Raw genomic sequence first — 26,704 nt, 5'->3', positions numbered from 1 at the left:
AATGACGAGTAGCCTAGTGGCAGAGAGGTTGTCTGAAGAGCTCAAGAATCACCATTTAAGTCGCTTTTATCAAAAATGTCTAATCTGGAGGAGACCATATAGCCTAGTTTGACTTGGTTACCCAGTTTCTTGCTTAGCCTACCAATATATCAATCACACGCCCCAAAACCGCGCCTGGACTCAAGTTATGTTTGCATGCAAAACCACTGCGAGACTGGTCGCCTTAAAAATTCTACAGCAATACATCACACACTGTTGCATAGCCTGCTGTAGGCCTAGGCCTACATTAATAGGCCTACAACGTGAAATTTGTTGACAGTTCTCCTGTTTAAAGTTTGAATTGGTTGGGAAAGTAGCACTTGCTGATGGGATGGGAGAGGTGTTTAGAAGCGCGCACTGGGGCGGGGTCTTGGTGGGAGACTCGTGCACATTCTGAGCAGAAGCTGGAGCGGTTAAACATTTGTGATGTTTTAATTTTTTAATCAAGATTTTTTTTTTAATGTAGTAGACCTAGGCTACTAAAGCAAATACAATTAGCCTATTTAGCGGAAGATGAATAGGCGACTAATAATAAAAAAACGATATTCAGTGTAGGCCTATATAATCAGGGTATTATAATAGCCCAATCCCCCCCCCCCCCCCCACACGGACGGTTTGTTGTGAAAATGTCCCCCCCAGTTTTTAAAAGCTATCTGCGCCCATGACCTTAAGGGTATTACAGTTGATTCATGTGTGCACACGTGTAACATCGGGTGAGTAACAGAACATGTGCGCAACGATGCGTTATGACACGCCGATATGCGAGGATCTTCGTCCAAATCGCTAGTCTCATGCATCATCGCTAACTGCGTTTACATCGCGTGCCGCGTGTAAGGGAAATGTTAGTTGTTGACATGTATGGAATTCACTTCAATTTGTGCTGTTTATTGCTTCAGTTGTGGACAAAACGATTGGCCAAACTCACAATAGAAAGCCTTTGCTGTGCTACTGTCCCAGAGAGCTGAAAAAAAAAACCCTTCATAGAAGAAGTCACTCTTAACAGGGGTGTTAACCAATCCAATGAGTTCTCTCTCTCTCTCTCTCTCTCTCTCTCTCTCTCTCTCTCTCTCTCTCTCTCTCTCTCTCTCTCTCTCTCTCTCTCTCTCTCTCTCTCATAGTAGCCTACTATTTACCCATAACAAATGGTGAATTTCTGAGCCCTTTTTAATTTGTAGCACTGAAGGCATGATAATGCTTCATCATATTTTAGAAATAGGGCCTATGTGCCTTTTATATTCCAAATGTTTATCATTTTGAAATTGTTTCAGTTGTTTATGACTTGTGTATGACTGAAATTATCTCTGCATACTATCAGTGCTGCATTGCTTTGTAAAGATAGGCTATTCAACACACTTTAAAAACACACTGAAAAGATACGGCCATAGTAGCCTACTAAAAACATTTTGTTCATAATAATGGTGATTAATAAATGGTGGTCTTAAATTTTCATACTGACATCCTTAAATTTGACTTGGTAGATCACGGCAGACCATCAACTTCAAAAGTAGATCTTGGTTAAAAAAAGGTTGGGCACCCCTGCTATAGAGAGAACCACAAGTGCTTGAAAGACAGGGATCAAAAGCCTAGTCAAGTTGTTGTAGTTTACTTGGGTTTGGGAGCAATATAAAAAAAACCTTCAGAGAAGGGACAGTTGGGATGAGTTTACTAACACTCCCTAGGCTTTGTTTTACAGTTGTAATGAGTTTGGTGACAGACCTTCATTGACACAGCAGAGGAGACATCGGGCTGCATATAGAAATTAATGTGTAATGAATGTGAATATAGACATAAATGTGTAATATGTTGTTCAGCCCTTTTAATGGGAGGAATTTGGAAAAAACTGGCCCTGTGACCAGCACCCCTCATGTAGAATGTGTACGCCTACAGATATGTGTGGGGGAAAAGGCATAGCCTACCCTCTAAGACCCTTTTTATCTATGCGTTAACAATTTCACAGTGCTCTTAAATTCTTATCTCTGCTCCTATTTTGTTTTATTGTTTCCCAGACCCCTGCATGAGGGACGAATGAAACTGTGTTGTAAACAGAAATTATTCACTGTACTGCATTTTTTGACAATGACAATGTACTACTATTGTACTACTATTATACAAGTCATGGGTAAAATCTTAGGCTATGTAGCCTTATTTCTCAAAATATAAATGGCTGAAATATAGGCCCAGGCCTACAGTTTCTCCATGCGCCAATGTCATACTGTAGTCATTGTTTTGCCGTTTTGCATTTACGCTGCAAGAATACAACCCGCACCCCCCCCCAAAAAAAGGCCCGTGTGAGAAGACACCCCCCCCCACCCAGACAAAGTAAACCCCGGCTGCCCCCATAGTTTCCAAAATTTCTGTGGGAAACACTGAAGAAGGAGGAGGGGACAATGCCCCCTTAGGAGACCCAACTTGAGCACACACTTTTGCATTGGGTGGGCGGGTTTCGAAGCCTCTTTGTTACTCCACCCTCTTTGCCTATACCTTATAGACCAGACCCCGTTTCTCGAAATCATTGTTGCTAACCAGTTAGCAACTTAGTAGGTTGCCAATGGGAAATTGCATTGCTAACTAACTGCTGCTAACTGTTGCTAACTTACTTAGCAGCGACGTTGTCGTGAAACGCACCCCTACACTCCAGGGTTTCCCTGAGAGGAGAATGTTGACGTGGCATATGATGAAACCCTAAATCGTGGCTCAGGTGGTAAAGGAGCCATTCAGCAACCCAAAGGTTGCAGGTTCAAGCCCCGTGTGAAAAATGGTGCTAATATGACATATAAAAAAGGACTGTATAATGGGCTGATCCAGGGAAAAATAGCAAACTGCACAGGTTGTCCGGTAAGAACAAAAATGGATAATCCCAATGAAAGGACACACACACAAGTTTGAAGGCCTTGAACTATGAACCGTGAAACCGTGAAACCGTGGTTTACTAAAATGAAGAAAATACAAAATACAAAAAGACATAAGTAAATAGCATATATACATAATAATCATAATTAACACAATAAACACGAATGCACAACATTCATGAATAAATGGAAAAACAATATATACAAAATATATACAAGTGAAAAGGAATGATAAATGAGGGGAAACTGCCTAAAGCAGGTTTCCTTAACCACACATAAATGTGTACATGCCTACAGCAAAGTACACAAGTCAACCCAATGAAAACACAGCGAGTGTGTTTTGCAACAGAAAAGGAGCGCGGCTCCTTTAAGAGAGCTGGTCTTGTGCTCTTGCGTTTCTACACGCACAGAGAACAATCGGTGACGCAGCCCTTTAACTGAACACGGACCTATGTAGCCACTACTCTGCCACAGTAACAGATTACTGCACAAATCTGCACTCTGACAAACCCGCGGACATTGAGAAACAGTAAGTACTATTATGCATGACATTAACAGAGACACAACGGAACACAGAAACGGTAAACACATACTCGCGCTGCCGACGCAATGTTGCAATGTAACAAGCAACCGCGAGTACACACACAACACAGTAACAACACAATAACAGCAACTTACATTCTCAAAGACGCACGGTCGGCACACAGGCACAGAAATGAGGACGATAGGATCCTGAATCGCCCGAGACACAAAGAGAGAAATGAGAATAGGGAGAAGAGAGAGAGAGAAAGTCGGATCCAACATTAACAATGCGACCATAGTCCTGCATGGAGTCCCCGTTGGTCACTTCTGCGCTGGAGGGCATAAGTCCGACCCCCTAATAAGGGTGTTTTTGGCGCGAAGTCTATGTAAATGAGCTCGTGTCCAGCTCGTGCACGAAAGTCTGCACCAATCACAGGTGACAATAACAGCGTGCGCAGCACTCCTGTGCATGTCCACAAAACGTCACTGGTACAGACACAGACACAGACACAGACTCAGACACCCTGACGCCAGAATTCTGAACAGCCGCCCCCAACTTTGGCACAAAGTTGTGTCCATGAATGTGAGGCGTCAGACAGAAGAGTCCTCCGGGAGTGCTGGAAGTCTCACCAGGCGTGAGACTGGGCGGGTGTAGGTCCGGTCCTTGACCTGCACCTGTGCTGTCCTCACTCTGCCATCTGCTCCAGGGATGACAGTAGTGACCTTGCCCACAGGCCACAGAGCACGTGGGAGCTGGGGGTCGACGATCATGACGATGCTGTCGACGGCGAGGTCCTCTCTGTCCCGCTGCCACTTAGAACGTGTCTGAAGCGTGGGCAAGTAGTCCCTGATGAACTTGGCCCAGAACTGGTCCGCGAGGACTTGGCAGTGCCTCCACCTGCGCCGACTCAGGATCTCGGAGTCAGCGTAGACCACCTGTGGCATAGATGGGTCACGCCGCCCCATCAGCAGCATGTTGGGAGTGATGGGATCCGGGTCCGCGATGTCTGATGAGGTGTATCCCAGTGGCTTGGAGTTGATCATGCCTTCCACCTCGATCAGGACTGTCCTCAGCACCTCCTCAGTGACTGACTGTGCACCGAGTGTGGTGTGAAGAGCAGACTTGATGGAACGGATCTCTCGTTCCCAGGAACCACCAAAGTGAGGAGCGTGGGGGGGATTGAACTTGAAGTCAATCTGCTGACTGGCCAGGTGGGACTGCAGTTCAGGGCTGAGGGCGTGGAATGTCTCCTGCAGTTCAGATTGGCCACCTCTGAAGTTGGTACCCTGGTCGGAGAGCAGCTCGTGGGGCTTGCCTCGGCGCGCGATGAAGCGCCGCAGGGCCATCAGGAAAGAATCAGTGTCCATGCTGGCCAGAAGGTCGAGGTGCACGGCGTGGATGGTCAGGCACTTGAACACAATACCCCATCGTTTCTCGGTGCGTCGGCCGATCTTGATGAGGTACGGCCCGAAACAGTCCATGCCAGTGGAGTAGAAGGCTGGCTTGTGCAGTCGCAGACTGGATGGTGGTAGGTCAGCCATTCTTGGGATCACTGGCTTGCCGCGCCACTTCAGACACTCAGGACAGTTGAGCTGATGCTTCTTGACAGCTGCTCTCCCACGCAGGATCCAGAACCGTCGGCGCAGCTCAGCGAAGACTCGCTGTGGTCCGGGGTGCGCCAGACGGAAGTCATAGTCGCAGATGATGAGCCGCGTGACGGGGTGCTTAGGGTCTAGTAGGATGGGGTGCAGTGTTTCCTCCTCGATGGCGTCACACCTGCGCAAACGACCTCCTACTCGGATCAGTTGGGCCTGCACGTCATACTCCGGAGACAGCATGAGGAGTCTGCTGTCACTGGAGACTGGCTTCCCTGCTGAAAGCAGGGCGAAGTCATCTGGGAAGGAGTCTCTCTGCACCTCTCGGAAGAGCGCCATCTCTGCGTCCCTGTAGTCCTCTGCGCTGAAGCCTGTCTGCTTGGCCGCCCCGTGACAGGCTCTGACCGTGGCCTCCAGGAGCTCCGGGTACAGGCTGTAGTTACCTGCATCGGGCAGCGGGGGGTCGGAGGTCACGGTGATGTGGCCGCAGAACTGAGCCTTCCGCAGCTCAGCAGAGTCGTCGGCCGTCTGAGGTGGAGGCTCTGGGCGAATAGGCCATGATGTCTCGTCCTGCCACAGGAAGGGTGGTCCGCTACTCCAGCGATGCTCTGGGATGAGCTGAGACAGGGTCAGCCCTCTGGTGATGTCATCAGCTGGGTTGTCTGATGTGGGAACATACCTCCAGGTGCTGTCCTCTGTCAGCTCTTGTATGTCCGCGATCCTGGTGCCGACGAACACCTTGTAGCGGCAGGACTGGGACTGGAGCCAATCGAGGACCGTGGATGAGTCTGTCCAGTAGGTGACACCGGTGGTGGCCAGGGAGAGCTCCTTCTTCAGGACAGAGCCCAACTGGGCCCCTGTGTGTGCAGCACAGAGTTCCAGTCTGGGGATGGACTGCTGTCTGACTGGGGCCACTCGGGACCTGGCTGCCAGGAAGGCAACTTGGATGTCACCGGCCTCATACACAGTCCGCAGATAGGCCACTGACCCGTAGGCTCTCTCCGATGCATCCGAGAACACGTGGATGGTCTGTGCAGCGACCTGTGTCCCCAGGGTGGAGTAGCATCGGGGAATGGAGATGGAGGTGAGGTGTTGGAGCTCAGTCTCCCATGTGTGCCAGGCTCGCAGTATGTCCTCTGGAAGCTGTGGGTCGTCCCAGTCCCTCTTCTTGTACCACAGGCGCTGGACGAGGATCTTGGCCCTGGTGGTGAAGGGGATGAGCAGTCCCAGAGGGTCGTACTGGCGGGCGAGGACACGGTAGATGGTCCGCATGGTGGGCTCAGCAGTCTCAGTGGAGCGGAGGCGGTAGCTGAGGCTGTCAGACAGGCAATGCCATAACAGCCCCAGGGCCCTCTCCTGAGGGTCAGCTGCATCGTGGGAAAGCCAGAGTTCACTGCTCTCTGACCGCATCTCAGCTGGCATGTGGCGGATGAGCTCTGGCAGGTTGGTGGCCCACTGGCGTAGCTCGAAACCACCGGAGAGGAGTAGAGGTTGCAGCTTGCCGATCAGCTGCTTGGCTTCTGATGTGGAGGGGAAACTCTGTAGCAAGTTGTCCACATAGAAGCAGTGTTCCACGGAGTGTCGGGTGTCCTCCTCTGGGCTGCTGTGATCCAGGACATCCTTCTGGAGGGCGAACGTGGCGCAGCAGGGACTGCACGTGGTCCCGAACGGCAGCACTTGCCATTCGTAGACAGTCGGGGCTCTGCTACGGTCCAGGTTTCGCCAGATGAAGCGAAGGTAGGGCTTGTCCTCAGGCAGGAGACGAACCTGGTGGAACATCCCTTTTATGTCACTGCTCACGGCGACCGGATGCTGCCTGAAGCGGAGTAGCACCCCCAGCAGAGAGGAGCCGAGTGTGGGTCCAGGATGTAGCTGCTCATTCAGGTTGCCGCCCTGGTAGGAGTATGAGCAGTTAAAGACGATGCGGTCTTTGTTGTTGTGGGTGACCATGTGGTGAGGGATGTACCAGGCATGGTCACTGGACTGGACTTCAGCTGAAGTGAGTCTGTTGACGTAGCCGGCGTCCACCAGCTTCTTCACTTCATGGCTGAATGACTCTGCCTTGGGAGGGTCCTGTGACAGCCGCTTCTCTGTCCCACGGAGATGGCCCAGGACTGCCTCCAGGGGTGCGTTGAGCTGTGGACCGCCTGTCTTCCACAGCAGGGGGGTGGCGTACCGCTGAACGCCGTCGACTGCCACTCTGACAGTCTTCTCCTCCAGCATCCTGACAGCTGCTGCGTCCTGCTTGGACCGGGTGACGACCTTCTCGTTCCTGTACGGCAGCACATCCATCTGCCACAGCTTGGAGACGTTCTGTAGCAGCTCCGCTGATGGTGCTGGTGTGCTGGTGAACGCGCAGGTCGTAGTGGAGGACCGGTGCTTGACGGCTTTAGCTGGGCCTTGCAATGTCCATCCGAGCCGTGTCTTCAGTGCCATAGGACCGCCTGGAGGGCCTACGTGCACCGGCTCGATGGGGACAAGGAGGTCTGGATAGTCCGAGCCAATGAGGAGGAGTGGCTGGACTTGGGTGAAGGAACTGAGAGGCAGACCTCTGAGGTGGCGGTAGGTCTTTCTCAGAGCCTCAACTGGGTGTGAGTGGGGGGACAGTCCAAGCTCGGGTGATGTGAATGCCCGCTGTATCTTGTACTGCCTCTGTGGGTGGCTGGCGGACGACACAGAGAAGCTCACTGACATGCCAGGCACCGTCCTGATGTCCTGGCGGATGGTGCGCAGGGCTAGCTCCTCCTTCTGTCCCCGTAAGCCGAGCTGCTGCGCCGCTTGGTGGAGGAGCATGGTGCGTTCGGAGCCGTCGTCGAGGATGGCGTAGGTCTCCATCTTCTTGCCCCCGTAATGCAGGTGCACCTTTACCATCTTCAGCAGCACACAACTGCCTCTCCTCGCTGGGTCGAGGTAGTAGTTGGCTGGCTGGCTGGCTGAAGACGGCGTAGCAGTCTCTGGCTTGTTGTGAATGTGAGAGTTCACCTCGTGCAGTATCTCTAGGTGCAGGCGGTTGCACTGAGGACACCGGGTCTTGAGGTTGCACTGGGCCGCCAAGTGGTCGCGTCCACACCTCCAGCATCTCTTCCCAGCCTTCACCCACTCTACAGACAGTTGAAGGGACATGTTCTTAAACGCGGTGCATTGGTTAAAGTAATGCTCCTGGCTGCTGCAGAATGGGCAATGAGTGCTCGAAGGAGTGGAAAGGCACTATATAAATCTGCCCTACAAAGCAAAAAGGCAGTAACTGTGCAGTGCTCAAAACGGAGTCAGTTGACTTTTAAATGATACTGCAATCCAGTACAATAGTTTTTTTGGGAGAGCATTGACATGTGACAGTTTTGTTACTTTATATTACCACCTTTTGCACACCAATCATTTTATTTAACTTTAGACTTTGATATATATGGCATTAAAGTCATAGTAACTCATTTTAAACAGCAATGCAGTTACTGCCTTTTTGCTTTGTAGGGCAGAAATGCAGTCCATTTATCATTTACCATTTAAATGCGTCTTGGTGTTGTTTGTCCCTCAGGGGCATCTGTACCTGCTGGTGACGGACCAGGGCTTCCTGCAGGAGGAGAGCTTGGTGTGGGAGAGCCTCCACAACCTGGAGGGCGACGGAAACTTCTGCGACTCCGAGTTCCGCCTGTGCCACCCTCCGCAGCGGGCAGGGGCGTCGCCCACCACGGCCACGCCCACTCCCCAGCAGCAACGGCAGCAGATCGACCAGGTACGCTGCTGATTGGTCGGATAATCGTTTTGATTGATGGATTGATTGAAAGAGTGTGTTTTATATGCATTTCAGTATCGATCGGGATACTGAACTGCATATAAACACACTCATTGATTGATTGATTGATTGATTGATTGATTGATTGCAGAGGTGTGTTCAACATATCACAATGCAAGGTATTGTATTGCGCCTCTTAATGATACACATATCATATTGCGACTCATTGTGATCTGTACTCCACTCTCTCTTTCCTTCTTCCCTCCTCCCTCTCTCTCCCTCTTCTTCTCTCCCCTTCTCCCTTCTCTCCCCTCTCTCCCCTTCTCTCCCCTCTCCCCTCTCTCCCTCCACCAGGACTACCTCATGGCGATGTCTCTGCAGCAGCAGCAGGGGGCAGCACCGGGTCCCCTGAGTGACCTGGAGTTGGCCAGACAGCTGCAGCAGGAGGAGTACCAGCAGCAGCAGCAGCAGCAGCAGCAACAGCAGCAACAGCAGCAGCTCGCTGTAGCACAACCGGTAAGCAGTAACAACAGCAGCAACAACAGCAGCAGCTCGCTGTAGCACAACCGGTAGGAAGACACCCACTATTCAAGTCTTTTAATCAGGTTTTAGCGGGTTTTAATGTGTTGTGGCGCAAAATAAAAATGATTTTAACTACAAAGAGCTGTAGCACAACCGGTACGAAGACCACCACTCAAGTATTTTAATCAAGTTGTGGCGTAAAATCAAAGGATTTTAACTACAACGAAGATGAGTATCTCATGCCTTGTGTACACCAAGCGCGACCTACTGTACGCGACCCAGGAGCTGGGGTGGTTGAAGAAGTTTTGCCATGAATTCGCTTTATTTGCTCTGGATTTGGCATTGACATGTTTGATTTAGCTAATCACACAATGGCAATGGCTTGACAGCCTGGGACATTCAGAGATATTAACATTACAATTGGTTTTCGCTGAACAGTGCCATAGCTCATTATTACCATAATATTAGCTTGACTTCTACCGCTCAGGTAGCGCTTGGTGTACATAAGGCAATAGTATTCTACAACTTTTTAAAAAAAGGCATTTTAACTCCAAAGAAGATGGGTGACTTGGTATTCTACAGTTTTTAAACACCACTTACAGTGCCCTCCATTATTATTGGCACCCCTGGTTGAGATGTGTTTTTTAGCTTCCAATTATTATTATTTTTCTCTAAATAATATGGGACCTTAATGGAAAAAAAGAGAAAAATCCAACCTTCAATACAAGTGCACGTATTCAGTGGGGAAAAAATCCCACATAAAGAAATAATTATTTGACATCAAATAATGTGTGTCACAATTATTAGCACCCCTGTTGTTAATATTTTGTACAACCCCCTTTTGCCAACAAAACAGCACCTAATCTTCTCCTATAATGTTTCACAAGATGGGAAAAGACAGAAAAGGGATCTTCAGCCATTCCTCTTTGCAGAATCTCTCTAAATCATCCAGAGACCTGGGTCCTCTCCTCTGTACTCTCCTCTTCAGCTCACCCCACAGGTTCTCAATGGGGTTGAGGTCTGGGGACTGAGATGGCCATGGGAGGAGCTTGATTTTGTGTCTGGTTAACCATTTCTGTGTAGATTTGGCCATATGTTTAGGGTCATTGTCTTGCTGAAAGACCCAGTGACGACCCATCTTCAGCTTTTTGGCAGAGGGCAACAGATTTTGATTTAAAATGTCCTGGTATTTCAAAGCATTCATGATGCCATGCACCCTAACAAGCTTCCCAGGGCCTTTGGAAGCGAAACAGCCCCACAGCATCACTGACCCACCCCCATACTTCACAGTGGGTATGAGGTGCTTTTCAGCATGCGCATCTTTCGTGGCACGCCAGACCCACTTAGAGTGTTTGTTGCCAAAAAACTCAATCTTGGTCTCATCTGACCAAAGCACACGGTCCCAGTTGAAGCCCCAATACCGCTGGGCGAACTCCAGACGTTTGCGTTTATGATTGTGGGTGAGGAAAGGTTTTCTCCGTGCATGCCTCCCAAACAGCTTGTTGGCGTGTAGACAGCGCCTGATGGTTGATTTGGAGACTTTGTGACCCCAGGATGCTACCATTTGTTGTAATTCTGTAACAGTGAGCTTTGGAGATATTTTGATTTCTCTTGCCATCCTCCTCACTGTGCGTGGTGGCAAAATAAACTTGGGTCCTTGTCCAGGCCTGTTTACCACTGTTCCAGTTGTTTTGAACTTCTTAATTATTCCTCTCACAGTAGATATGGGCAGCTGCAGTTGAGTGGCAATCTTCTTGTAGCCTCTGCCTGACCTGTGAAGGTCGACGCACATCTGCCTCACTTGTATGCTGTGTTCCTTTGTCTTTACCATGTTTAAGAGTGGATAAGAGAAATGGCCTCGGTGTCACGTCATATTTATACCCCAGGGAAACAGGAAGTGATGAATTACTAATTAAATGTTCCTACATACTCTGGTAAACTTTGTAAACTACTGTAGAAATGACAGAAATGCTTCAATTATATTTATTTCCTGGGAATTGTTAAGGGTGCCAATAATTGTGGAACAGGTGATTTAATGAAAAATAATTATTTTTTAGTCAGGGATTTTTTTTATTTTCCTACAATTCATTTGAGTTGAAGGCTACATTTTCCTAAAATTTTCAGTGTGACAGTATTCTTCTGCAATAAACACTGAATTTATTTTAAGGCTTTTAACACATCTCAACCAGGGGTGCCAATAATTATGGAGGGCACTGTATGTCTCTAAAACGTATGTCTTTAAAAAATATATATATTTATGTCTTCAAAACTTATGTCTTTAAAAATCACTTCTGTCTTGTGTGTCCGCAGGGGAGAAGCCAGCCGGCAGCCCAGCCGAGTCGCCGGCGGGACAAGAAGGACGACTCAGACTGCGTGTTGCTCTAGACACCCAGGATGACTCTAACTGACTGTGTGTTGCCATAGTGACCCAGAATGACTCTTGACTGTGTTGCTATAGTGACCCAGTTTATTTTGCCATTCCTGTCACCTTACCTGTGCCCTCCAAAAATGCTCGTCTGTTCTTGCAGGCTAATGCCAAGGACATTGCAAGTGCACACAATACATGTGTACTGTACACACACACACACACAAACACACACACGCCCTTGTGCGCCACACATACTCACATTTTGCGTTGTCAGAAGAGGTGTCCTCCCTAGGCCTCTCCTCTGTGTGCCGTGCAGCCATGCCAAACCTCTCATGCGCCACCATACCATGCCAGCTACGCCATAATACACCTCCTCCTCCTCCTCCTCCTCCTCAATACACCTCCTCCTCCTCCTCCTCACGCTTTTTCCTCCTCAACGCACCGATGCCAACAGCAACGCAGTGCCCTCCACTTGTACTTATAGTACCGCTATGGGAGTTACCTGGGGCGTGTACCACAAAACTGGGTTACTGGTTACTTCCAGAATAACTTGGTCAGGTATATGTTTTTGCCATCTCTCACTCCAGGCCAGCAGAGGGTAGCAGAGAGACAGACACACACAGACACACCCATACACACACAGAGGCACACACACACACACACACACACACACACACACACACCCCTGAAGCTGAATAGTATACATACACGGATGGGAGTAGAAGTAATGGTGGTGAAGAAAAAAAAAAAATCAGCCGCACCCTGAAATGTGAGAGTCCCAAAGTGACTTTGGTAACTATGGTAACTGCCACATCCTGCTGCTGCTGGCGATCCACCTCCTCACTGCCTGGGTCTCTTTCTCTCTCCTTTTCTCTCTCTCTCTCTCTCTCTCTCTCTCTCTCTCTCTCTCTCTCTCTCTCTCTCTCTCTCTCTCTCTCTCTCTCTCTCTCTCTCTCTCTCTCTTCCTCTATCCCTCTCTCTCTCTCTTCCTCTATCCCTCTCTCTCTCTCTCTCTTCCTCTATCTCTCTCTCTCTCTCTCTCTCTACAACATGTCATCAGCCAAAGCATTAAGATAACACGCAGACTTGAAGCGTTTATCGTGTGTGGTGTGTGCACTACGACTTTGCACGTTAACTCGTGGTCTACAATGCCCTGTGACAGGTTAGAGTTAGGGCTGGTTTTGGTCTGGGCACAATTTTGGTCATTTCACCTTGCTTGTTTCGCTGTTCTTGGCACAAGTCAAACAGAAGAAAGGTTGCTTTACGGACAGGTTAGGGCAGTGGTGGGGAACCTTTTTCATTTGAGGGGCCACTTCAAATTCATCCAAGGGCCGTAAAAGTCGTCCGAGGGCCATACGAATGAAACCTAAACGGCCCTCGAGACACCGGTTCCCTACCCCTGGGCTAGGGTTAGGGATGGTTTAGGTCAGGGCACAGCTTGGCATTTTCGCATCAAGCAACAGACATTCTGGAAAATTAGCCACGTGGTTACGTGACAAAAATGCTTTTCTGTGGCAGCGTAGAGCGCACAACTTAACACGCAAAGTTGGTGCACCACAGGGCGGAATGCACTAGAGTGAAATAATTTCACCTTTGCACGATGCCAGTCTGGTCTCTCTCACACATACGCACTCTCCAAATGGCAGACTTCTGTTGGGTCTATTCCCAGGCCTCCTCCTCATTTGGGCCTGTTCTGTTCTGTTAAAATGGTCTGTCTGGTGTTAATGGAAAGCACGTGCAAGTGTGCGTGTCAGAGTCTGTGCCTGAAAAGAAGTTTTTAAATCTTAGGTTAACCTCTGACGAATAGTGTAAATCCTTTATTACGTAGTTGTAAAGGAATCGGATAGTGTGTTTGAAAGTTAAGCTCATCTAATGAGAGGAGAGAGATGCAGGTTTACCTTTAAAAGCTGGGGTGCATTTCTGGAAAGCGTAGTTGTTAGCAGTTAGCAACTTCGGCAGTTGCCAATGGGAAATTGCATTGCAACCAACAAATTGACTAACATAGTTAGCAGCAACTACGCTTTCCACCCCTACAGTGCTGGGAGAGAGGGTGGTGTGGACAGGGTCCTCCTATGGCATTATATCCAATGACGGGTAACACTTTATTTTAGTGACCAGGGCTCTAAATCAACACCAGCCAACCGGCCAAATGTTTTGTCCTTTTACTAGAGTTTGGCCAGTAGGAAAGACCAACTTTCAAGCCACTTTGCCCCTTTAGTGAGTGTGTGTTTGGCTAGTGAGATTAGCATCTACCAGCCATTTTGGCTGGTGATGAAAAAAGTTAATTTAGGGCCCTGGATGTAACACTAAAATAAAGTGTTACCCACTGATGTTGAACTGCTGTGCTGTATCTCATGCTCTTGTCATCGTCCTCCGCGTTGTCATCAGATTGTCCCATGATGCCAGTATAAATACCTCTGTCTGTGGTCCCTGAGATGGATCTGGTGTCACTTGCGTACTGTCATAGGCTACCTACGAATCAATATCCTTCCTCCTGTCCTTTCCTTCTCCTGGGGGTCTGGACACTTGTCTCAGTGCCGCCTCTATTTTTTGGTGGAGATATTAAAATGTCCCCCTCTGTCAAGCAGCACAGAGAGGCATTTTGGGGTCGCATTCTCCCGCTTCGCCCTTACTCAATATCCTGATTGCAAATGAGGGAATAACCCTTATCGATTTCGGTCTCTGTAAGGTATTGAGTAAAAACTTAACTTCAACTTCAGAAGGACAGGGGACAGTAGGAAGGAACATAAATGTGCAGCCATAGTCAGCAATGCTGTGGCTTGTTAAGGGCATGGCTTCACTTAAATGTGTTTGTGGAAAAGGGCTCATCCTGTCGCTTTGGAGGGAAAGTGTGGCCCACTTGGGCTCCCGTAGCAGGGCTGGACTGGCCATCTGGCATACCGGGCATTTCTCGGTGGGCCCTGCATCTTTGGGTGCGGGGCCCACTGGTGAGTCAGTTCTGCGCCGCTAATTATGAGGGGCCCCTTTAAGCCAAAATAGCCTCTTGCCCTATTTCTCCCCTAGTCCAGCCCTGTCCTGTAGTCAAAGGCGTGAGCGCCAGAGGGCCGATGCTGATGATGCTGATGCTGATGATGCTGCTGGGTACTGGCTCATGTGTATGTGTGCACTCTTGATGTGCTACTTGCTTCTATTGTGAACAGAAAACCAACTTTTTGTCAACCAAAATGGATGTCAAAACACCTGTACCAGTAAAGTTCGTAACATGTTTTTATTGTTACACGATTGTCTTTTTTTGATTTCAGCTTGTTTCTTTTGTTTTTTCTTTCTTATTTAATTCCGATTTTGGTGATTTTTGAAGAATAGTGAAGAATGTTGGTGTACAGTACAGAGAATATAATGTGTGTGATGTACACAGGATAATGCAAGATGGCGTAGACGGGGAAGACTGGGTAGGAAACACTACTACTACTGCTATAGGACTTTTAAAGTGAGGGCTGGTGCCTGGGGACAGGTATGTCTTCCCTGCTTATCTTGGTCGATTGCAAACTGGTTACCATGTCTTAATCACTGTTTCTCACTATATTTAATTTGTCACGTCCTTTGAGTAAAAACAAACCGAAGAACATTGTGTCTGTGTGTTTTTTTGTTTTCGTTCAAACTTTGTATTTCATTGCGTCTGTGAAGTGTGTGAATTACACACAAACCATTCACTCAGTTACTGCAGCTTAAGTGTGTTTTCCTGCAGTGATGTGGACAAGTCTGCAGAAATTATAATATTGTATTGACAGTATCCACTCACCGGTCACTTTATTAAGCACACCCAATTAACTAATCATTGATGCTAATATCTAATAAAGCAATCTCATGGCAGCAATTCAATGCTTTTAGGCGTGTAGACGTCAAGTCCAATTCTTATGAAGAGTTAATTTACAAAACTGTGTATCTCCAGTCCATTTTGCAGAATGTCGGGAAATTTACATTTTTGAATTGGACATTTCATATTGCATTGTAAAATGCATTTTATATCATTTGAAAAAGTATGTTCTCAAAATATTTTGAATGGCAAGAATTCACACATAGGTGATAGGACCTATCATTTTCAATAACAACATGCAAAAGTCAAAATTGGTTGATACACTGTTTTGCAAATAAACTCTTCATATATATTTTTAGGGCTTTGTTGCCTTTATTTGATGGGACAGTTGGAGATGGTGACAGGTAGTGAATGGGAGAGATGGGGAAGGATCGGCAAATGATGGAAGAAATCGAACCTGGGTCGCCGGTGCAGTAACCCAGTGCCCTACCATTAGGCCACGGCAGGGCCATCAAGTCCAATTCTAACTACTTCTCTATCCCTGCATCTCTATCCAAGAAGACTTGGCACTACTTTATTCAATATTCATTCTCATACTAAAACAAAGCAAGATGCTTTTAACCAATGAGTTGAGGTTACTCTTGAGTCAGTGAGAAATTAAAGTTATTAAACCTGTAGAATCCACCTGTGCTGTAGAATAGAGCAATATCTTGTATTTTAAAAATGTGATCATAAAATGTGTATAAAGTTTGTGTACAAATGACTAAGAATGTGGCTGTTGAATGACAAAAACATGTCTGTCAAAGGAGAAAAGAGAGACGAGACATTCCCCATAATATACAGTATATACCATTAGTTTATTTACATTAGGACATCACCTCTTTGAAATACAGTTCGACCCATGATGCCTCCTCGGTTGGCTCCCTCCCCCCAAAAACAGACGTGTAAGCTTTTACGTAGCGCGTACTTAAAAAAGTCAGGTACAGCAGCTTTTATTGCATCTCTTGAAATTATGTTATTAAAACATGCAAAGCCAAAAATAGAATATATAATAAGAAAATAGATAATAATTGAAATCAAAACTGAAATTCTCGGAAGGAGTCGGAGGGAGGGAAGGAAGTAACAGGTACTGGGAAGACACAGCGATGGTGGTGGTAGTAGGGCTGAACAGACATCGGTTCAAGTGTCGTAGCTTTAATGGTCCATTCATGCGCTCTGGGAATTGGTATGGTAAATACCAAACACCAACATGGGAAGCACACATGAATGTCCCCTCATGTGGTATTTTCCACTCGGCAACTCGTATAAAATGTATGCGAGTTGCAGAGACTGGATAATGGGTAACACTTTACTTGACGCCGGTGTCATAGGCATGTCATTACAGTGTCATAACAGTGTCATGGCACAGTTATGCACGTGTCATAAACATTATGTCCATGTCATAAAGATTTTATGACTGTTGCCCTTAAGTGACATTCGGTTATGGCAAAGTTGGACATAATGTTTATGACTTATCTATGACTGTCTTATGACACTATTACGACACTGTAATGACATGCCTATGACACCGGCGTCAAGTAAAGTGTTACCGGATAATGTCTACTTCCCAGAGCACATGAACGGGACATAAGTGTTCTATTTTACTACCACATACAAAGGAAGTCGCCACGGCTACTCCAACAGAACTCTCTTGTGCAGTCAAGACCAGGAACATTCTTTTTCTTTGATCAAGTAATCTTTTATCATGTGCTATAGCTACTCAAGAAGTGCCACAGGAAAGTGCAAATGAGACATGAAATTAATTGGAAAAAAAACTAAATTTACGTATATATGAACATGTATTTCTAAATGCAGGTAAATATATTTATATATATAGAATCTTAGTGTTCTTATTTTACTTTTTTAAATCTATGGCTGAAAGTGCTCTTTATTTTGTTGCATATGAAACAAGATGGAGAAAGCCAGTGCCTGTTGCGGGCGGCTGCAATGTAAACGGCTGACAATAAGACAATACTATAATACACTGTATTAATTCATCATCCCAGTGCTGGAACAAGGGTTTAAATGTTTTAAGAAATGTAAATGCTTTCGTGGAGAGACATTGAGTGTTGTTTCTTCAGTAAGGAAGCCTTCAAAACAAGAATGGAGCAGGAGCTGGAGCTGGAGCTGGAGCGGGGGACATGACACCTGCAGAAGAAAAGAAAGAAAAAAAAAAGAAAAAAACACAAACGGTAAACAGACAGTCACGCAGTTGAGGACAGACAGCAAATGAAAACGCTATCATTTTATTCATTTTGGGCCAAATTTGAATCAAAGAACGTTTTTGAATCGCTGCCTAGAGCGAGTGTTAACGGTGGTTTGTGTTCCATTTAACAAATTAATTCATTACAACCATCAAGGTCATATATACGTATATTCTTGGTCTTTTATGCCCTCATTTAGGACAGGACAGTTTGAGAGTGTGTCAGGAAACTAGTAGTAGAGAGATGGGGAAGGATTGGCAAAGGACCTTGGACCGGAATCAAACCCCTAATGCAGTGTTTCCCAACCTTTTTTGTCCTGTGTACCCCCTAAGCCTTGTTGTCATATGAAGAGTACCCCCCTCACACATGCTCTATATCTATTCCGCTATCCCAAAGTGGCTACACACTCCATGTATTTGTTATTATTACATTTCTTCACGTACCCCCTGAGGTGTGCTCGCGTACCCCTAGTGGTACACGACCCCCTGGTTGGGAAACACTGCCCTAATGGAATGGTGTCTTAGCTCATTGAACCACCACGTCCCCAGGAACAGTACCAATTTGACTTGCTTTTCAATTAGAAGGCTTAAACATACTCTTCTTGGAAGGGCTGTGCAAAATTCTGTCTTTCAGTCAGCAGAGAGCGATGATTGCACATTGGTTATGTTACGAAAAATCACCACATTTACTTTAAATAGTCACTGGCAGGCAGAATAAACTCACCACAGACTCATTCATGATGCCACAGAGATCAGGTGGTACATCAGTGATGACATCAGAGATCAGGTGGTACATCAATGATGACATCAGAGATCATGAGAATGGTCATGAAGCCCTTTTGGCACAAAAGACTGTAAAGACACAAAGTCACAAAAAGGCAACAACAATTCAATGTTTTGTGTTAAGTATCTAGTAAAAGGCACATTTTATAAACTGGTTTACAACTTTGTATTTTTTTTATTTGCACCGTTTCGCACCACTTTTGCTTCATTCATGACCTCCCTGTCTTAGATGTCGCGAATAAAGCAAAAGCAAAATGTTCAGTGTGCTGGGGTGGTACTGTATAGTTTATCTGATAAACTAGTTTACACAATAGCTGGTCACTGAGACATTCTGAAACAAGAAAGTAAAGTGAAGTCAACTCACAAATGCAGGCATGCCAGCAGCAGATGATTCGATTTGGAGGTCTTCCTTGGAGTTGTGATTTGGGGGTGGTGGAGATGGTAGCTATGTTGTTGTATTGTAGTAATCATCTGGCTTTCCATTCCTGATATGTCCTCTTTATACATTCCTGATATGTCCTCTTTTTCGTTTCCTGATTCGTCGTATTTTTTCCATTCCTGATTTCTTTGTCTTCAATAACTCTTTGAAGGGCTTTTTACTTGCAGCAGTATCCAGGGGTTCAAGCTGTTGACTCTAGCTGTGTAGTATTTGTAACAGTCATGCCCAGTCCACTTTTGGACATCTTGGATGGCTTTAGCACAATTTTGGAGAGCGGGGTTTGTTGGGGCATCCGAGAGTGGTGTAGCTTGTGGCAGCAACGACTTGATTGATTGGCAGAGGATGTTAAAGCTTGTTGTTCCTTGAACCTATCTCTGGGCAGTGTTACGTAGCGATTTGGGTTATTTATTATTTAATTCTGCTCTGCAGACAGTAGGCTTGAGCTTTCCTCATTACAAAATAATCATACGCTGAAAAGGTTAACGAAATGTTAACTTTTCTAAAAAATAACTCTGACCTAACTTGTACGGTGTACAATAATAGAAACAACATTTACATTTTAATTTCTTGCACGGTCGTAAGTCCTTTCTACAAATAAAAAATGTACAGTAAAAATGAGGAGTATTTATAATCTGAATAAAGCATTTTGGATGAGACGAGAGAAAAAAAAAATAGAACGAGTTTAAATTAACTCAGGAAAAAAAAGAGAATCTTGAAAATATATATACGTATTTTGTTAAGTTTTTGCGAATAATACAGATTTAAGCACCTATAAAGGCCCATAGCAACCACATGCAGAGCAGAATGAATGAACGACTTTTCTTTCTTTCTTTCTCTTTCCCCTCTTACTTAAGAACTAAGCCACTAGTATCGGCGGCCGAAGCTTGGGGAGGAGTAGGGCCCCGGGGAGGTGTAGGATGTGGAGGAGAAGCCTAGAGAACTAGAGAACGGGGAGCCCGTGGCGTCGAAGCTGCCCCGCCTGGAGCCGGACCTGGAGCCGGTTCTCGAGCCCGATCGGGAGCCAGAGGCCGAGCCGGCGCCGCTGATGCTGTAAGGGCTATACAGGCCCTTGCTGGACTGGGAGGAGGCCTCCAGCAAACGCAGGCCCGTGCCTTCCTCCACCATGCTTCTGTCCATGGCGTCCTTGTAGGAGATCTTTAGCTTGGTCTTGGGGCAGGTGAGGTATTTGGTGTAGGCACTGACGTCCCGGAGCTTCTGCGCGGTCCTCTGATCCAGCGTCCCCTTGAGGACGGCGTCGTCGATGGACACTCGGCCCTGGACTTCCGGCTCGATCAGTCCCCCCGTGAGGTACTGGACCTCCAGGAAGCGTTGGCCGGCTTCGTAGTAGAGCCAGCCCTTCTTTAAGGCTTGAGCGGCGGACATTCTCGTTTTGGTTCTGGGGTCCTCGAATCCGTTGAAGGCCTTCTGGGCCAAGTTAATACGGTCCACCATGATCTTGTCTACGAGGCCTTTCTCCATTGCGTCAGTCACGGAGAACCTTTCGCCGGTGTTGGGGTCGATGATGCCGCCAGTGCAAGCCTGGGCTTCCAGGAGTCTTTGGCCGCCGATGTTATCCACCAGGTTCCGGCGCATGGCTTCTGTGATGGACACTTTTTCCAAGGTGTCTGTGTCTAGGATTCCAGCCACGGGGCCGGTCTCCTCTGTCGGATCGTTCCACGTGGTGGCGGGGGTTTTGATCGAGGGGGTGGAGCTTGAGTAGGAGGAGGTGGAGCCAAAGGATGACGACCGTGACCGGAAGCCGCTCATGTTTCCTGAGAGCATGTCGGCAAACTCTGTGATGGACAGAGTGCCAGCTCTGTACTGCTCTAAGGCAGACTTGTCTATGAGTCCTTTGGAAATGGCGTCGTCAATGTCATACTGGCGGCCTGACCTACGGTCAATGATCATGGACTTCACAACGCCGTCAGAGGAGGAGATGGTGATTTCTTCCCACTCGCATTCCTGTTCTGCGAGCTCCAGGTAGGTCTGGTGATCGATAAGCCCTTTGCGGTAGGCCTCGTACACAGACATCTCCTTGCCGGTCTCGGGGTCGACGATCACCACTCTGCGTTTGCGGACAGAGGACTTGGAGGAGGTCTTTCTCTCACGTTTCTTCTCTTTCAGTGGCAGCAGGACAAGTCCGGTCTCGGGATCAGTCATGCAACGTTCCATCAGCCCAAGGTATGTCAGATTTTCCTCAGTGTTGGGGTCGAAGAAGCCTTTGGTGTCGTCAGAGGGGTCGGTGAGGATCTCGTTCATCTCCTCGTCAAACAGGCCGCGTTTGTAGGCCATCTCCACAGGCAAGCGATGACTCTCCTCAGGGTCAATGATGCCACCTGTGGCAATTTGGGCCTCTAGGAGGCGGATGCCATGGTCTTTCAGGATGAGCCCCTTCTTCATGGCTTGGAACAGAGAAATGACCTTGCCGGAGTAGGGGTCTTTGTAGCCTGTCACAGCTCTTTCTGCAGAGAGCAGCTTGTCTTTGAATTCTGGGCCCACGACTCCCATTTTGACAGCCTCCGCTACACTCAGTCTTAGGTTCTTGATGGGGTCAAGGATGTATCCAGTTGCTGCCTGTGCCTCAAGAAGTTCAAAGGCAGTGCCTGGCCTGATCATGTTCTTTTTCATCGCCTGGTAGATAGAGAGGCGGTCTTTGTTTGATTCTACATACACCCCTGCAATACAGCTTGTGCCGATAAGGTACTTCTGGATGGTTTTGCTAATATCCTCAACTGAGATGATGCCCTGGCTGACATCGTCGTATGTCTTTTGGTCAATGATTTCAGAGCGTAGCAGCTCTTCCAGGGTGATCTGTTTCCTGAGACCCCTGAAAAGAAGTCCTTTGTCGGCAAGGGACAGCAAGTACAGGCCACTGTCTTTGTCCACTTTGCAGCGTTTAAGTAGCTGGGCATACGACACTTTCTCATCTGTGGTTGGGTCCAAAAATTCAGTCACATCTGTATTTGGATTGGAGAGTCTATCAAGAGTTTCTTTGTTGATGTAGCCACGTTGAGTGGCCACCTCGGTTGGCAGGTGGAAGTTGTACTCTGGATCCATGATGCCGCCAGTTGCAACCTGAGCCTCCATGAGTTTTAGGGCATAGTCCTCGGACACCAAGTCTTTCTTCATGGCCTGGTGCAAGGAGATCACTTTCCCACTGTAGGGATCCTTGTATCCTGTCACTGCCCTCTCCGCAGACAAAAGTTTGTCATGGATTTCAGGGCCTACCAGGCTTTTGCGCACAGCTTCATCTACTGTCAGCATCTGATCTTTTACTGGGTCGATCATGAAGCCCGTGGCTGCCTGTGCTTCCAGGAGACTCATTGCCACATCAGGCTTAATGAGGTTTCTCTTCATAGCTTGGTAAAGGCTAACTTTGGCGAATGTATCTGAAAGGACACCTGCTACACATCCTGTGCCAAACAGGTACTGCTTGACTGTCGACATCTCCATGACTTCACGGATGGTTTTCTTGCCCGATTTGAGCAGGTTGTAGGTCTCCAGGTCTATAATGCGAGCACTGTAGAGCTCTTCGATGGTTATTCTGCGTCTGATTACGTCACAAGACATCGTCTGCTCGGATTTAACAATCTCCCTTTGTTCGAATATCTCAATGATGATTATCATCATTCTTTCCTTGGTAATCTTTCCAGTTCTGTACTGCTCGAGCAGTCTTTGTTTTTCGTCATCAGGTATCAGGTTCGACTGCATAACTTCCCACAAGGACGTCTGCTTTCCAGCAAAGTGCTCATGAGGGATATCAACTGTGGTAGTTGTCAGGTCTGTCTGTGCCTGCTCTTCTGTGTACACGTATGATTTTTCTTCTTCTTTTGGAGGCTCCTCTGCCTTTGAAAGGGACAGAAGGTAAATGCCCGTGTCAGGGTCTTTCATACATGTATCCTTGAGTTGCTTGTACGTAGCGCTCTGGCCAGTGCTGGGATCAGTGAAGCCCATGACATCACCGGTCGGGCTGGAGAAGGACTTGGACATCTGTTTTGTCAGATAGCCACGTTGAATAGCCACGTCGTTGGGTACACGATGGTTGTTCACTGGGTCAACAATACCCCCCGTGGCTACTTGCGCCTCAAGCAGTGGGACGGCGTGTTCGCGCAAAACGAGCTGCTTCTGCATGGCTTGCATCAGAGAGATGGTGCTGCCAGTGTATGGGTCTTTATAACCAGTAACTGCTTTTTCTGCTAGAAGAAGTTTTTCATGGAGTTCAGGCCCAACCACGCCAGCTTTGACGGCATCGTCAACTGTGAACTGCTGGTTCTTTACGGGGTCAACAACAAACCCTGTAGCAGCTTGTGCCTCGAGAAGGGCCAGCGCTGTGTCTGGGGTCAGCATTTTTTGCTTCATTGCCTGGTACACACTGACTTTCTCTTTGGATTTCTCAAGGAATACGCCACCAATGTTATCGCTGCCTTGTAGGTATTTTTTCACGGCATCAGTTTTGACGATGTCTTTGGGTGCCTTTGTTCCTTGTTGAAGCTGGTCATACATAGCCTTGTCAATGATTTTGGACTCGAGCAGGGAGCTGGCGGTGACTGGACCCCTGAGCCCCTCGAAAGTGGCCTGTTTTTTCGTCGTCTCATTCTCGTCGACCATTGTGACCATGATCTTGATAATTTTTTCAATGGTGAAGGTGCCGCTTCTGTATTGGCGAATCAACATAATTCTCTGCTCCTCGGTGAGGTATTCTGAATGGATGATCTCCCAGATGGTGACTTTCCTGCCTTTGAAGGGTCCACTGTTCAGCTCCACGGTGGCCTGGTTTAGAGCATCCCTTGTCTGGACCTCAGAGTACTTATGGTCTTCTTTCAACTTGATGGCTTTGTCAGACAGTGGCATCAACGGAAGACCAGTCTGTTTGTCTGTGATGCATTTGTCTTTGAGCTGTGTGTATGTGACGTTCTCCTGTGTGTTGGGATCAAAGAATACTTTGCTAGTGTCAGAGGGAGTGTTCAGGCTTTTCAGTTGCTCATTGAAATAGCCGCGTTTGCAGGCCACATCTTCTGGGATACGATAACTCTTCACTGGATCAACAATGCCCCCTGTGGCTAACTGGGCTTCTAGAAGTCGAATGCCTTGATCCTTTGTGATGAGATCTTTGTCCATGGCTTCAAACAGGGAGACAGTTTTTCCAGTGTAGGGGTCTTTGTAGCCATTCACTGCTCGCTCAGCTGACAGCAGTTTCTCATGAAGTTCTGGGCCAACAAGACCTGACTTGACAGCCTCGTCCACTGTCATTTTTTCGTTTTTGACAGGATCAATTATGAAACCGGTGCTAGCCTGGGCTTCAAGCATGTTCAGGGCAGGTTCTGTTCCAATTAACCCTTTCTTCATGGCTTGGTAGAATGGCAGTTTCTCCTTGGTGGACTCTACGTAAACCCCAGCAATGCTGTTGGAGCCCTTCAGAGCTTTCTTCACAGCATCCATCTCAGATATGTCTTTGACTGAAGCTTTGCCATTACTCAATTTGTTAAACAGGTCTTTGTTTATTATCTTTGATTCAAGCAGCTCTGAAGCAGGTACAGAGGATCGTATTCCATCAAATGCCATTTCCTTCTCCTTCTCCTTTTCCTCTGCAACTGTGATTACAATTTTGATGATCTTCTCGACAGTTATTTTTCCAGTCTTGTACTGACGAATCAAATCCCTTCTCTGGTCTTCAGTAAAGTACTCTGAGTTGATGACCTCCCAGATTGTGACTGTCTTGCCTTTGAATCTTCCAAACGGAACAGACACATTGGCCTTACTGAGCACATCTTTGGTTTCTTCGTCTGTGAATGTCCCTTCACCCATTGCAGCTTTCTCTGTAATGGGCAGTATTGGGAGGTTAGTTTCAGGGTCAGGCTTGCATTTCTCCAGCAGCTGCTGATACGTGAGACTTTCCTTTGTGTCGGGGTCGATGAATCCCTTTTTGTCTGATGGTGGGCTAGAAAGAGCTTTGCTGAACTCCTGATCCAACTGGCCTTGCGCGACCGCTGTCTGCAGAGGCACGCGGTGACTGTTGACCGGATCAACAATTCCACCTGTTGCAAGCTGAGCATCAAGGAGTTTTACGGCTTGGTCCTCTGCAATCAGCCCCTTTTTCATGGCCTCAAAGACTGATATTGTGTCACCCGAGAAGGGGTCTTTGAATCCTGTTGCTGCCCGTTCTGCAGAAAGGAGTTTATTGTGAAGTTCAGGGCCAACCAGTCCTTCTTTTACGGCTTCATTGACAGTGAGCTTTCTGTTCTTCAGTGGGTCAACAATGAACCCAGATGCCGCTTGGGCTTCAAGGAGCAAAAGAGCTGTGCTGGGTGCGATCTTCTTCTCTTTCAGGGCTTGATAGATGCTCATTCTCTGATTTGGCGCCACCATTAAACCACCGACACTGTCTTTGCCCTGTAGGCACAGTTTGACTTTGTCAGTCTTGCTCAGCTCTTGAACGGAAGTTTTTCCTTTCTTCAGCTTGTCAAATTCCTTTTTGCTCAGTGCCCCCATGTCATAAAGTCTCTTCGCAGGAACCTTGCCTCGGATTCCATCAAAGGCCAGCTCGTCGGGCTCTCCTTCCTTTTTCGCTCCATCGACCTCCGAAGCGCCATTGAGGACCTTCTTTGTTGCTCCAACCATGGTCATGGTCACCTGTTCACTTTCAGGAACCTTGTCGGTCTGAATCTCAATCTCTTTTGTGACAGATGCCGCCACTGCGGATTTTGCTGCTGCTGCTGCTGCTGCAGCTGCGCCCTCAAGTTGCTGGAGCTTCTCCCGTAATTTTTTATTTTCATCGGCCAGGAGCTGTTCTTGTGCCAGCTTCTTCTTCTCCAGCTCCTGCATCTCTTTCTGCTTGTTCCTCATCTCCTCTTCGGCGTCTTTCTGCTTCTTCAGAGCAGCGTCCATGCTGTTCTGCAGCTTCTTTTTCTCTTCCTCCATCTGCTTCCTCTGTCGTTCCTGCTCGTCCTTCAGGGCTTTGGCCTTTTTGGTCTCGTCTTCCAGCTGTTTCTCGAGCTTCTTCTTTTCGTCCTCGATGGCTTTCTCCTTTTTCAGCAGCCCTTCCTTTTCTGTAAGGAAGGACTTTTGCAAGTTGGTCTTTTCTTGCTTAATCTGCTCTTGCTGTGCATCAGACATCTAAGTGGAAAATAGAAGCACATTGTCAGGACACAGACATTACAACATTAAAAAATAGTATATTTAAACAACAGGCTAATAACTGAAAGATAATGAATTATGTGTAAGTTTATGCAACAACAACGTGGACTATGACAGTTGTTACAACATTTGGACACTCGGATTTCATAGCAATATGCTCATTCTACTGCACAGCAATCCTTTTTTATATGTTTCTTGGCTTATCTGTTGAGCGATTGCATTGCATGAGGTGATGCATCTCAAGACTGCAGCTAAAAAAAACGACATGGCCAATTATTCACAAACATGTGTAACGGAGGCTAACTAGCACAGAGTTGGCGTGGAACGTTGGTAAAACCTCCCTCCGATAGCCTCATACAGTCTCGTGCCGTTGGGCCGAGAGACTAGTCTCTTGGCCCAGCGGTATCGTACTGTGTCTCCCATTCCGAACCGTTGTAGTTGACGAGGTCGCACGTTCGATCCCCGAGGGGGGTGAACAGGTGCAAGATGACCTCCGTCACAGTGGTGCCGTGACCCGGATGGGAGTGAGGTTTAAGGGGGAGAGTGTAACGGAGGCTAACTAGCACAGAGTTGGCGTGGAACGTTGGTAAAACCTCCCTCCGATAGCCTCATACAGTCTCGTGCCGTTGGGCCGAGAGACTAGTCTCTTGGCCCAGCGGTATCGTACTGTGTCTCCCATTCCGAACCGTTGTAGTTGACGAGGTC

General features: G+C 47.4%; 2 protein-coding genes across 16 annotated transcripts in view; one reads left to right on the top strand and one right to left on the bottom strand.

Annotated features, from left to right (window-relative positions):
• The window catches only part of mindy1 (MINDY lysine 48 deubiquitinase 1), a 33,585-nt gene extending 20,946 nt beyond the window's left edge, over positions 1–12,639 (top strand). Inside the window, exons 8-10 of the mRNA XM_063186007.1 lie at positions 8,539–8,736; positions 9,091–9,252; positions 11,569–12,639. Of these exons, the coding sequence (XP_063042077.1) occupies positions 8,539–8,736; positions 9,091–9,252; positions 11,569–11,643 (435 nt within the window). The 3' untranslated portion in view covers positions 11,644–12,639. The remainder of the gene's footprint in view (positions 1–8,538; positions 8,737–9,090; positions 9,253–11,568) is intronic.
• Positions 12,640–16,234: 3,595 nt separating this feature from the next.
• pleca (plectin a) overlaps positions 16,235–26,704 on the bottom strand; it is a 264,642-nt gene continuing 254,172 nt past the window's right edge. For all 15 annotated transcript variants that reach the window (XM_063185990.1, XM_063185997.1, XM_063185999.1 and 12 more), the window contains 3 exons: positions 18,791–25,978; positions 18,368–18,495; positions 16,235–17,588 (listed from right to left, as the gene is read on the bottom strand). In XM_063185990.1, the coding sequence (XP_063042060.1) occupies positions 19,730–25,978 (6,249 nt within the window). In that variant the 3' untranslated portion in view covers positions 16,235–17,588; positions 18,368–18,495; positions 18,791–19,729. The remainder of the gene's footprint in view (positions 17,589–18,367; positions 18,496–18,790; positions 25,979–26,704) is intronic.

The sequence above is a fragment of the Engraulis encrasicolus genome, chromosome 20, assembly GCF_034702125.1.
Source record: "Engraulis encrasicolus isolate BLACKSEA-1 chromosome 20, IST_EnEncr_1.0, whole genome shotgun sequence".
Taxonomy (NCBI): Eukaryota; Metazoa; Chordata; class Actinopteri; order Clupeiformes; family Engraulidae; genus Engraulis; species Engraulis encrasicolus.
Note: the sequence above shows the minus strand (reverse complement) of the source record. Positions and strands in the feature narration are given on the sequence as shown.